The sequence below is a fragment of the Lotus japonicus genome, chromosome 1, assembly GCF_012489685.1.
Source record: "Lotus japonicus ecotype B-129 chromosome 1, LjGifu_v1.2".
Lineage (NCBI taxonomy): Eukaryota > Viridiplantae > Streptophyta > Magnoliopsida > Fabales > Fabaceae > Lotus > Lotus japonicus.
The window spans coordinates 71,412,913-71,425,440 of record NC_080041.1 but is presented as its reverse complement, the minus strand read 5'-3'; the positions used below and the strand labels follow the sequence as shown (position 1 = coordinate 71,425,440).

Genomic DNA, 12,528 nt, shown 5'->3' with positions numbered 1-12,528 from the left:
TGACAGCTGTAGAATGCAAGCGCGGTGTCTCTATCACAGCAATGAGTCCCTTTTTATTGCACTTCCCTCATTGAACTAATAGACAGTATTACCTAAAAAAGAAGAAACAAGTCAAAACTGAATTAGTGTTTCTTTGGATAGATATACATGGTAAAAAATAGTGAAGTAGAAGCAATAATTAAAAGAAGTTGTTTTTGTCAAGAACAATAATTTTGGCTTATTTTCTACCTTGTATCCCAATATCTACATTAGTGTTTATGTTAGGCAAAGGCCTGCCAAGTAATTAATAAAGTAATAATGCAATTTGTAACTTTACTTTAAGAAATCTTACAAAATCTAAGTTTTTATTTTGCATCAAGAATTTGAGTTGTTTATGGCCAGCAACAATTGATTGTAATTGCTGAATTAAGGTCAGTTAGTGTTTTAAAACTCGACCCAGTTATCGATTTAGCTGAGATATTGAGTTACTGACTCACTGATTAGTTAGTGGATCATTGAGCGGACTGTTTGACTCGATGTATATTAAAATAAATTATCAATACAACTCATAAGCTAACATTTCACATATTTTTTGTTGATATGATTATACTTCTATGTATAAAACAACGCATAGGACACAAGTTTTCTAAACCTTTAATATAGGTTGAAATCCTAATGGGAGCAATTTTTTATGCGTATATTTATCTGAGTTTCTCTACTTATAAAAGTATCTCCAATGATTTGAATAATGTGCGTAATTTGTTATTTAATAGTAGGTGACCTAGTGGTAAGGTTACTTTTTTATGTGCCATATGTTCTGTGTTCGATTCCAGTAGGGTTCATTGTTGAAATTTTTTTCCTTTCATGCTACAAAGGTTTGGTTTTCCGGTTCAATCGCTCGATTCTTATCGGTCCAACTCGAGTTGTTGTTGTTGCTATCCATATTCTTTTTATATGCTACTAGTTTCCATTTATAAAGATTGTAGATTGTAGATAATTTTAAATTCTAGGGTAGAAGTTAGGTAATAAAAAAATATGTTTAACCCTTATTAAAATTTCTCTAATCACATAAAAACAAAATGAGATGAGAGTAGGAAACAAGTAATGATAGATGTTTGAGAGTGAGAAACAAAAGAGTAACGACGGCATGGGACGTGTATGTGTTGTCGTCACATCATCATCTCATCTCATCTACTACTATAGTAGTACTATGCGGTTTGTTTTGTCCGTTGCTGGTTCCGAGGCTACCACCGCCAAGGAAACACCATCTTGCATTGATTCTTTCTCCCAATTTGATTTTTCTTACAACTTTTAATCTTTTTTTTCCTTTTCTGATTTCATATAATTAATAATTGAGAACTTGCCTTCCCATTAGGGGAAGGAAGGACCACGTTCTAATTTGATTTTTTATTTATTTATATATATCTTCTCATTTTCTCAAGATGCGATATGGATGGCCACTTCTATGTTCTATCTCCAAGTACATCTAACTCCATATGGTCCCATCCCATCCACATACCTTTTTTTTGTTCCTTTTCCTAGGAAAATGGACTATATTCGATGCTTCCCCATGTATTATATAATCATTTTTATTTATAGTCAAATGGACTACATATATAATTCTACTTTCCTTAACCATAAAAGAAAAAAAAAAACTAGACATACCTATTTGAAAAATGATGATTTTGCCATCATTTCACCTGCACTCATGTTGAAAGAGATTGGAACAAAAATAAATGAGAGATATAATTAGTGGTGTGATAAAAAATAATAGAGATAAAAAAAAAATAGGTGGAAATTGATGGGAGAAAAAAATAGTGTAAAATATAAAGTTACATCTATTTATTTAGAAGTTTAAAATAATATTTTAATTTATTAATTTAGTGATTCACTAAGAGTAAGATTATTTAACTCAAATTTTGTCTAGATTCATTTAAACAACCCTATTTAAGTTTCTTTGGTTTTATTTTTCACAATTTTATTCTCCTATTTTTCATGACTTTAAACTTTTTGTGACTATTTTCCCTTACAAATGGGTAAATGACTAATGTTGCCTGACAAAAATAATTTGTGGATCTTGTTTCCTGTAAAGTTTGACTGTTTGAGTATTAATTTAACAACTCTTATGTTGAATGTCATGGTTTACTTTAAAATAGTTTTTAATCTTTTATTATTAATACTTTCTTCTAATTCTTTTTTCTGGATTTGGATCCCCTCATGTGTTAATTCCCACATGACATGGTCATGTGAAGATCTGAGTCTTTAATTCTATTTTAATGAAATTTGTGCCCTTAATGGATATATGGAGAGAAAATTAAAATGATGTGGAAAATAATATTTAGCATAAAAAATAATTAATGGTCATGATTTCTCACATGACATGGTTATATCATATATGAGATTAAGACATGAGGAGATTTTATTTTAACCTTTGAAAAGTGGATTTTAGTTTGTGTTAAAATAGATAATAAGTCCATTTTGAAGTAGATTGATTAGCTTAATTCATTATATAATTGGCAATGTACTTATGATTTTAACAGATCGTATGTAATTGTGATTTTTAACCCAAAAGAAAGGTCTAAAAATAAAGCAGCTGTTCAATTACTTAAAGTATTTATTTTGATTTTCCCTCCAATAATACCTTATTTGAAATGGGCTCGACAAAACAATTTATTGTAACATAACATCATCTAGGCCCCACAGATGTTACTCCTATCATTCAATTCTACAAGTAGTCAAAGTCAGGCCCATTTTCCTTGATTTCATGTGATTGGAATTTTCTCATTTAGATTATTCCAAATAATGTATTGTACACAAACAAAAATCAAGATTTGGGCAAATATCTTGAGTCTCATTGGGTTAATCGGAGTTATGATACATACACACTTCTCCACTCCTTTTCCACCTCATTCTTTATCTATTTATCTCTTCTTTATCAATCAAATCATCTATCACATCTTTATTTTCTCTCTCCTTTCTTCATATATCTCTCTTCTTTCACCTCTCCACACCTCAAAAGTGAAGTGAGAAGATATAATTATTCAGTTAATCGCCCTTAAGTATATCTCAATGCAAGACTTTTTTTGGTGTACTTATAAGTTATTCTATAATTTTCACAATAATTAAATTTATCATTTTTAATTAAAATTTTATTTTTCTCGCTAGTTGGTTGTGAAATTAATATTATTAATGGGTAACATGGTCCTGGATTCTCAGCCTTGGACGTTAGAAAGTGCTTGGAGAAAGCTCTGCCATGAGCACGATGACTTTCTTCGATTCCTACAACTTGACTTGATGCATGACGGGAATGGTTTATTGAATGTTGGGTGGAGCCCCCCCCCCCCCCCCGCGAGCACGATGACTTTCTTCGATTCCTACAACTTGACTTGACACATGACGGGAATGGTTTATTGAATGTTGGGTGGAGGCCCCTCTCTGCTGAGTTCTTGAAGTTGAACGTTGTTCGGAGCTTATGGGAGGAGAATAACGCGATGGGGGGTGGTGGTTTGCTTCGGAATCATGCTGGAAACTGGGTCATGGGTTTCATGACCCATTATTTGGAGGGAAGTCCTTTCCTGGAAAATGCTCTTGCCTTGTGTGATGGGCTCCAGTTTGCTTGGGATCGAGGTGTGCGTAGGCTTGTATGTGATTCTGACTGTCAAGAGCTCGTAACAATAGTTGCAGACCCTGTTCGTGTTAGTTTTCATATTCATGCTCTTGTGCTTCGAGAGATTCGCAACATGCTAGCAAGAAGCAAGCGAGTAGAGTTTTTTTGGTGTTGTCGGGATGGGAATGTAGTGGCTAATTGGATGGTAAAACAGGGCTTTCTTCTCCCCATGATTGGTAATAGGATGGTTGAGGTTCCCCCACTAGAGCTTGAAGTTCTTCTACTGAAGAACTCTCACTGGATTGGCTAGTGTTGGTTTCTTTTCCTGTTAATTTTTCAATGTATAAAAAATATTATTAGGTTAATAAGGTGAATAATAATTTCTATGGATTTTTCAAAAAAAACAAAAAAGGTGAATAATAATGTACATAACTTAAATTAAATAGATGGACTGATGCCAATATCAAGAAAAAAAGTGTGATGGGCTCTAAAAATGTTCAAATTAGTTTAAAGATGTCTCATTCCTATTTGAATAAAAAAAATCAGCACATAACAATGGCTACAAAACAACATCCTGTTGAGGAAATGACTAGTACACCAAAACCATAACAAATCTACTTTGTGGAACTCCCCCTGATGATGATGAGCAACAGGACCTGCAACTTTGTAAGGTTACCTATGAGTGTGAATCCCTCCTAGCATCTGGATTTGCCTCAGGAGTCTCCTTGAAAAGAACCTTTGACAACCTGGGTGAAGAAGTAAAAAGCAATGTCAAGAGAAGGAAACAACAATCACCACAAAGTCTATCTATTACAGCACCAACTACCACTACTCTCATGGCTGAGGAGGCGGGCCTGCCCATGCCCCTACCTCGCCATGAGTTTCCTCTGTTGGAACTGTTGCGGCATGGCAGCTGCCGCAACAGTTAGGGAGTTAAGGGACCTCAACCTTAAACTCTACCCTGTTGTCCTCTTCCTCATGGAAACCAGGGCCCCATTAGGAAGAGTTGAAAGGTCTAGATCAGCTCTGAAATTCCCCAATATGCACTGTGTCGAGGCTCGAGGCACTGCAGGAGGCTTAGCCCTCTATTGGAAATCGCAGCTACAAATCACCATCCTCTCAAGCTCTCTAAACCACATCCACACCTCCATCAATGACACTACCAACAATTCACAATGGTCCTGCACTTTCATTTATGCCCACCCCAACTATGAGCAAAGAAGGAACTTCTGGGACTTCCTCTCCACTCTTCACCCAAATCAGAATGAACCCTGGATCATCATGGGGGATTTTAATGAAATCCTAGACCAACACGAGAAGGTGGGAATCAGGCCACAAAGCAATACAGAATGAATCTCTTTAGAAGCTTCCTAGATCAAAATGGACTCCTGGACATGGACCTTAAAGGCTGTAAGTTCACATGGATTAGCAACCCAAGAAATGGCCAGACTACAAAAGAGAGAATAGACAGGGCAATGGGAAATTGGCCTTGGAAAATGCTCTACCCAAATGCAACTGTTTCTGCCCTCCCAATTGTTAGTTCTGATCATGCTCCCATCAACATCCTCCTCCAACCCCACATCAAGGCCAAGAGATACTTTAGATATGAAGCCTTTTGGGAGGAGCATCCTGAATGTCCTAAAATTGTCAAAGATGGCTGGCTCAATTCCTCTGACACAAGCAACCCCTGGGATTCCTTAATTAATAAGAGCAACAGCTGCAAGAACCATCTACAAGCATGGCACAAGGACAATTCTTCCCGTGCAGATGAGGAGATTAGAACTTTGAAAAATAGGCTACGGGAGATGCAAAGTGCACACCACACCAACATGAACTGGGAAGAACTTCATCACATTCAGCAAAGAATCAAACAGCTATGGCAACAAGAAGAAATTTATTGGAGCCAACGATCTAGGATCAAATGGCTACAATGGGGAGACAAAAACACGCGTTTTTTCCACGCCTCTACTGTACAAAGGAGGGAAAGAAACAATATCACAAGAATCAAAAATACCTCAAGTCTTTGGGTGGAAGGCCAAGCAAATATTGAGACTGAAATCTTAAACTTCTACCATGAGATATACCAGTCCTCTAACCCTACTAGCCAAAACATTGATAGCTGCCTCTCACATGTCCATCCCAAAGTCCCAATTGAACTCAATGACAGTCTCATGGAGCCTATCCAAGAAGAGGAGATAAAAGCTGCGGTCTACAATCTAGGGAACATGAAAGCGCCAGGTATTGATGGCATGAACGGTTTATTCTATCAAAAGCAATGGGCTACTATCAAGGAGGATGTAATTGCTGCTGTAAAAAACTTCTTTGAAACAGGTACTATGCCTGACTCTATCAATGAAACACTGGTTGTGCTAACTCCTAAGGTACCCAACCCTGAGTCCCTCAATCAATACAGACCCTTTAGCTGTGTGAACTTTAGTTACAAAATCATCACCCGCATCATAGTCATCAGGATGAAACCTTTTATGGAACAACTGATTACTCCCCACCAAAGCGCCTTTGTGGGAGGCCGACAAATTCAAGACAATCTCATAATTGTCGAGGAAGCTTTCCACAAGCTTAAAAGACCAGGCCCTTGTAGCAGAAACAATGCAGCAATCAAACTTGATCTCAACAAAGCCTTTGATCGTATTGAATGGGAATTCTTAAGAAAAGCTCTCCTGGCTTTTGGGTTCAATGAATCATGGGTCTGCCTTATCATGAAATTAATCCAAGGGGTCTCATATAGATTCAAGCTAAATGGTGCCATAGGAGACAGATTAATTCCCCAGCGTGGCATAAGGCAAGGAGATCCTTTATCTCCTTACCTTTTCATCATTTGTATGGATGTCTTATCACATATGCTCTCCAACAGCAGAATCAACGGATCATTGCAAGGTATGTCTCTAACCCCTTCTTCTCCCCCCCTCACACATCTCTTCTTCGCGGACGATGCCATTCTCTTCACCAAAGCTACCACCCAAGAGTTTTTCCAGCTACAACAAATCCTCAACAGCTTTTCAGAAGCTTCCGGCCAAAGAATCAACATTGCTAAATCTGGACTTATAGGGGGGAAACATCTACCAAATAACAAGAAAGCTGAACTTGCAAGCATCCTAAGTATCCAGATTTGGGACAATCCGAGGCTATATCTAGGCATTCCTGCCGAATGGGGAAGATCAAAGAACCAATCACTAGCATGGATCAAAGAAAAACTACTCAATAAAATTCAGGGATGGAAGAGTCTACTTCTCAACCAAGCGGGCAAAGAAGTCCTAATCAAATCAGTACTTCAAGCCATCCCAACCTACTCTATGTCCCTCCTTAAATTCCCCAAAGGATTCTGTACAGAGCTTTGTGCAAAGGTAGCCAACTTCTGGTGGAGGTCCAAAGGAGATAGAGGTGTACATTGGCGAAAGTGGGATATCCTAACACTCAACAAGAAAGAAGGTGGCATGGGCTTCAAGGACTTCGAGATTTTAAACCAAGCCCTTCTAGCAAAGCAAGCTTGGAGAATGACTCAACAACCCAATTCACTATGGGCACAGGTGCTTAAAGGTATCTATTTCCCAAACTGCTCCTTCTATCAAGCAATAAAAGGTAGATCACCCTCTTGGGCCTGGAACAGCATCCTACATGGTCGAGAAGCTCTTATCAAGGAAGGAAGATGGCTCGTAGGTGATGGGAAATCAATAAATATCCTTTCACACAACTGGTTGGCCTCAGGAGAAAACATCATCAGTGACACAGTACAAGAAGGAACCACAGTGAGCAGTTTACTGGATGAGACCAACCACAGATGGAATACAATCAAAATCAGAGAGACCCTGTCCCCAGTGGATGTAGGGAAAATACTACAAACTTCTGTGAAATTGATAGACGGAGAAGACGAGCTTATATGGCCTTTCAGGGAATCAGGAACTTACATAGTGAAATCCGGGTATAGACAGATCAAAAATAAATCTGGTTCTATCACTCAAATCCCCTCAACCTCCTCTCAACCACTCACAGGTCTCTGGAACAGCATCTGGTCAGCTAACATGCCCCACAAAATCAAATCCTTCCTCTGGAGACTAAGTCAAAACGCAATTGCTGTCAAAGAGAACCTATGGAGGAGGATAATCTCAAGAGAGTTTGAATGTCCTATCTGTTCCAAAGAAGAGGAGTCAACCACTCACACCTTCCTCCGATGCGACTGGGTTAGAGCTGTATGGTTTGGAGGCCAACTTCACCTCAATCTCACTGTGCCAAGAGATGCCCTGTTTTCCTCATGGTTGAATGATACTGTAACAGCAATCTCTAGCTCCCAGGATGCTGACATTCTCTTAACTATTCTGGGATACACTCTATGGGAGATTTGGAAATCCAGAAATGAATTTGTATTCAAAGGAACAAAGCCAGAACCACTTATCACAATGAGGAAAATTCAACTAGCTATCAGGGAATTCCTAGATGCCCAACCTTCTCTTCCTCAAGCAGACAATGCTCCTAACCTGCAAAACAGAAACTCTATCTCCTAGTGGAGAAAACCTCCAAGAGGCTACATTAAAATCAGTACTGATGCAGCATTTACTTTGCACAATAAGAAAACTTCAGGGGCTATTATAGTCAGAGATGAAGAAGGTTTCCTTACAGGGGGATTGACTAGGAAAGCTTTTGCCCCCTCTGCTCTAGTTGCGGAAGCCTTGATCCTAAGAGATGTTGTTGTTACTGCAAATAATATGAACTGGGACAATGCTATTTTCGAATCAGACAACTTGAAGCTCATCCAAGCCTGCCAGGGGATCCTACAAATAGGAGAAATAAAACACATAATTCATGATATTCAAAGCTGGAGCAGACACAATCAAAATTGGAGTTTCACCTGGACAAGCAGAAAGTTTAACCAAGTAGCCCATTGCGTAGCTGAATTGAGCCACCAAGGTAACCTCCAACCAAACTGGATCTGGGTCCAGCCCCAACAGCTTCAAAGAGCTCTCTCCAAAGACAGATCTGGCTCTGTTACAGCACCCCCTACTCATAACCATCATACTACTGGTCACGGTCTTCATAATTCAGGACAGGAAGCTCAATCAAGCATACTCACCATCATAATTGGCACAATCCCCTGTCCAATTTCGAGAGAACCACCCACAGGCATAGGCTGAAGCATCTTCCAATACAAAATGACAAGCCTCTCTATAAAGCTTGTGTGTAATAGTCCAATATATTCCCTCTGCTTTCCTCCCTTGTATGTTAGTTTATTTCCACTCTGCAATTATTGCTGTTTTAACTGTTATGTTGTACCAGTCACCAACCAGCTGGCGGTTCTTTATTGACCTCTTTTGTGCCATGCAGACCTGGTTGTTTTCGGGCTCTTGGCCCACTTTCAATATAATCCTTAATTCCCAGACCAAAAAAAAAATATTAAGCAATGTCAAATTTTAACTTCTACGGGAGGGAGAGTTAAAGATTTTTCCCAACTGAACTTGGGAATTGGGTTTAACACCCCAGCCCTTAGGCTTCCCGCCCCACTTAAAGTGGGGAAATTACCGGAAACCCTCAGGATTAATATCGGTAAATGATTTTCCGATACGTATCGGTTTATCATTTACCGATTCGTATTGATATAACAGCATCAGATAGGTTTTGAAACATAATTTTCAAAACCCATTTCCCTCCCCAAATCACTCCCTCTTCAAATCTCTCCCAAACTTGCGTTCGGTCCCATCATCATCAAAGCTTCCTCAAAGCTCCGGAACTCCCATTCCATTACATTCAAAAGGTAAGTTCCATTTTTATTGATTCTCTCACATTGATTGATGATTAGAGGTAGTTGATGGATTATTAGGTGAATGTTGAACACTAGGGTAGTTGATTATTGATTAGAGGTAGGTTTTATTGACTGAAATGGCATGAAACGGTCATGGGCACGAGTGGGTCGTTTCCAGTTCTGGTTTCTGGGTTACTGTAAAATCGGAAAAACATTTTCCGATTCTGTAATGGAAAATGTTTTTCCGATTCTGTAATGGGAAAACATTTCCCGATTCTAAACCAGTTTAAGGCAGTTTTTTTAAGCCAGTTTTTTTAAGCCAGTTTTTTTTAGTTTTCCTCCATCTATTGGGCTGAATATTTTGTACAAATTTTCAAATATTTTAGTGTCATGACACTGGGAAAGGGTGTTGATGGTATCGGCTTATTAGAACTAGGGAACTTCCTTAATGTTGCATTTTAGTTATCTAGATTGACAAATTAGAAAGGGTGTTGATGCTATATGAGAGATGTTTGTTTCTATATGAGAGATGTTTGTTGCTATATGAGAGATGTTTGTACAAGTTGTAACTGTTAAAGTTGTTCAAGTTGTAATTTGATGTTAAATTTGTTTGCTTTTCATAGGAGAATGAAGGGCGGGAGGAAGAGGTCTCGATCTTCTACAGTCGATGATGCAGAGGATCGCCACGAGCGCTTGCATGCTTCTACGCGGCGCGGCGACCATCGAGCAGCTAGTCAGGCGGTTGAGGCTTCGGCCCCGTCTCCGTCTCCGTCTGCTACTCCGGCCGGGGCTCCGTCTCCGTGTCCGTCTGCTACACCTCCGTCTCCTTTCAGGACAATATATCGCTTGAAGCTTCCTCCTTACCATACTCTGCCCTCCAGTATCCAAAGAATGGAAATAACGTGTCAGTGCCTCAACTTCTGGGTGCATCTCTCCATGGTTTAGTCCGCAAATATCTGAGCTGCCAGTATCTACAACAGGTACATGCTCCCAACTTAGGCTCTTCCAGAATGGATGAATGGCCTCGTACGGAATCCTCTCATAATCTGCAAGTTCACAGACATGTTACATTGAATCACAAATATAAATAATTGGAAGTAGTTGAGAGGAGAGTGGTTGACCGGTAACCTGCAAGTTGACAACCGCAAGGTAGTCCATGAGTCTCTCTCAATAAGCAATCGCATCTGCCGCCGGAGGCTCGCATTCTTGTCAGTTCAGCATCAATGAGTTTCAGGCATTTGATTGACACAAATCCCCTAATATTTGTGTAGAAAGGGGTCTTGAAAAGGTGATCAATTTTATTCATACTGCGCTCAAACGATGCTACTATCTCAGTGTGGCGATTGGTGGTCAAACTATGCGACGCATCCCATGATGTGGCCAGGTCACCCTTACTGTTCCGCAACATCAACTTCAAGCTGGCATGTGCACCTTCAGCCCTGCAAACCAACAACGCACATGTAAGAATTAATACTGTAATAATCTATGAAATGAAATACATATAACAAGTCATAACATAATTTTTGTACCTGTTACTTGTTGTTGTTCCAAAATGCATCACATGATTTGTCCATGCCTTGGCAAATTTCTGCTTGTGGACCAACCATGTAGTAGAACAATAAGTGGCAAATTTCAACTTGTGTTTATGCTTGCACATGTTAAACAATTCAATCCAATGAGCTTCAAATTCTGGAACTGTTGGAGCATCTACCAATTCGGCCCACTTGTCCATAACCTCTTGAGCAAAATCATCCGTGCCAACATACTCTTTGCACTTTGCCAAAACACACTTGTTGATGTGCCACAAGCATAGTAAATGGGTGGTGGTGGGAAGGCTTTGTGAAGCAGCACTCAATAAAGCAAGATCTCTGTCCGTCACAATCACTCTAGGCAACCTGGATTGGTCGGAAATCAGAGACTTCATACACTCCAATGCCCAAATGTAGTCCTCTGTGGTCTCACTGCCAATGTAACAGAATGCTATTGAGTATGTTTTATCCGTGGAGGTCAGGCCAACAATCTCGAGCAAGGGTAGTTTGTATTTGCTGGTCTTGTATGTGCAATCCATGATCACTACATATGGGAATGTGTTGAAAAGTTTGACGGCATTCGGATGAGCCCAAAATATATCTCTAATCACTTCCGATCCGGGTTCATTTCGTTCGAAGTGAACATACTTCTCACCGTCCAACTTCTTCAACAAGTATTGTATCTCTGTCAGTGACCCACGAACGGATTGTCTGAACCGCTTGCAAACACCATAAATTTGTTGGATGGTAGTCAAGTTTGAAGGATCTTTTTCCTTCAAGGACGCCAACATCTTTCTAGGTGGAACCCAAGTCTTAGCCTGATTTATCACGTCCTCCTTCGCCTCACTATTCAGTCTACCAGCGTAATTGTGGCCAACTAGTGACTCAGCTGCGAGATGGATGTGTCTACCGTCCATCACCTTCAACCACCAACCTTTATCATCTTTCGTACGTCGTCCTTTTAGCCTAAAAGGACAACCTGTCTTTTGTGTTGACGTTCCTTCAACAAGATCCGGTTCTCTGTAGGGAATATACGCACCATGCTTCTCACACCCCAGAATGACATATTCTTTTCTCCCCTTCGCACCACTATCAGACTTTGTTGTCACCAAAACAAAATTATTTGCCATAGAAATGTCGCAAACCCATTTCATAAGATCATCTTTCAAAGGGAAACGCTGTTTCAGGATAAACAAGGCATAAGGCATAAAACAAGGCATAAACAAAGCAAACAAAGCATGCAAAAATTTGTGCAATGAGTACCTGATCAGTATGATACAAATGAGAGACATCTATAGATATAATCGGAGGTTCAGCTAGTGATGGTCGCTCCTCTGGATTATCATTTTCCAATCCAGCAGCATGTATCAATTGTGATTCACCAAAGAAAAATGACTCTGTCATCCCTGGAACAAAAACGGTAAATCAATAACCGACCATATAACGGTAAATCAAATTCCGACCCCATAACGGTAAATCAAATTCCGGTACTATAACGGTAAATCATTTACCGATTCAGTTCACGATTTAGCAGCCTAAATTACCAACTTAACTAACTAAACTAACTACTTAAACTAACAACTAACTACTTAAACTAACTATAAATAAAGTACCAAAGCTAACAACACTTACCAGAAGTTAAAAGCTTTCCCTTGGTGGTGGTG

General features: G+C 39.4%; 2 protein-coding genes across 2 annotated transcripts; one reads left to right on the top strand and one right to left on the bottom strand.

The window, feature by feature from the left end:
• Positions 1-3,470: 3,470 nt before the first annotated feature.
• Positions 3,471-3,896, top strand: LOC130744699 (uncharacterized). Its single transcript, XM_057596862.1, has one exon. The coding sequence runs from the start codon at positions 3,471-3,473 to the stop codon at positions 3,894-3,896; it is 426 nt and encodes a 141-aa protein (XP_057452845.1).
• Positions 3,897-9,317: 5,421 nt separating this feature from the next.
• LOC130745862 (uncharacterized) lies at positions 9,318-12,009 on the bottom strand. Its single transcript, XM_057598268.1, has 3 exons — positions 10,865-12,009; positions 10,464-10,774; positions 9,318-10,381 (listed from the first exon to the last, which is right to left on the bottom strand). Exons 1-3 carry the CDS (start codon positions 11,992-11,994, stop codon positions 9,936-9,938), a joined length of 1,887 nt encoding a protein of 628 aa, XP_057454251.1. The 5' UTR covers positions 11,995-12,009; the 3' UTR covers positions 9,318-9,935.
• Between the last annotated feature and the right edge of the window lie 519 nt (positions 12,010-12,528).

Bases quoted from the DNA above. Each gene is read 5' to 3' on its own strand.
- LOC130745862 (XM_057598268.1), bottom strand. From the start codon at position 11,994: ATGGCAAATAATTTTGTTTTGGTGACAACAAAGTCTGATAGTGGTGCG. The intron at 10,775-10,864 runs GTACAAAAATTA...GTTGGTTTGCAG, and splicing joins GGAACAACAACAAGTAACAG to GGCTGAAGGTGCACATGCCA. The intron at 10,382-10,463 runs GTTACCGGTCAA...GTGAACTTGCAG, and splicing joins TTGCGGTTGTCAACTTGCAG to ATTATGAGAGGATTCCGTAC.
- LOC130744699 (XM_057596862.1), top strand. From the start codon at position 3,471: ATGGGGGGTGGTGGTTTGCTTCGGAATCATGCTGGAAACTGGGTCATG.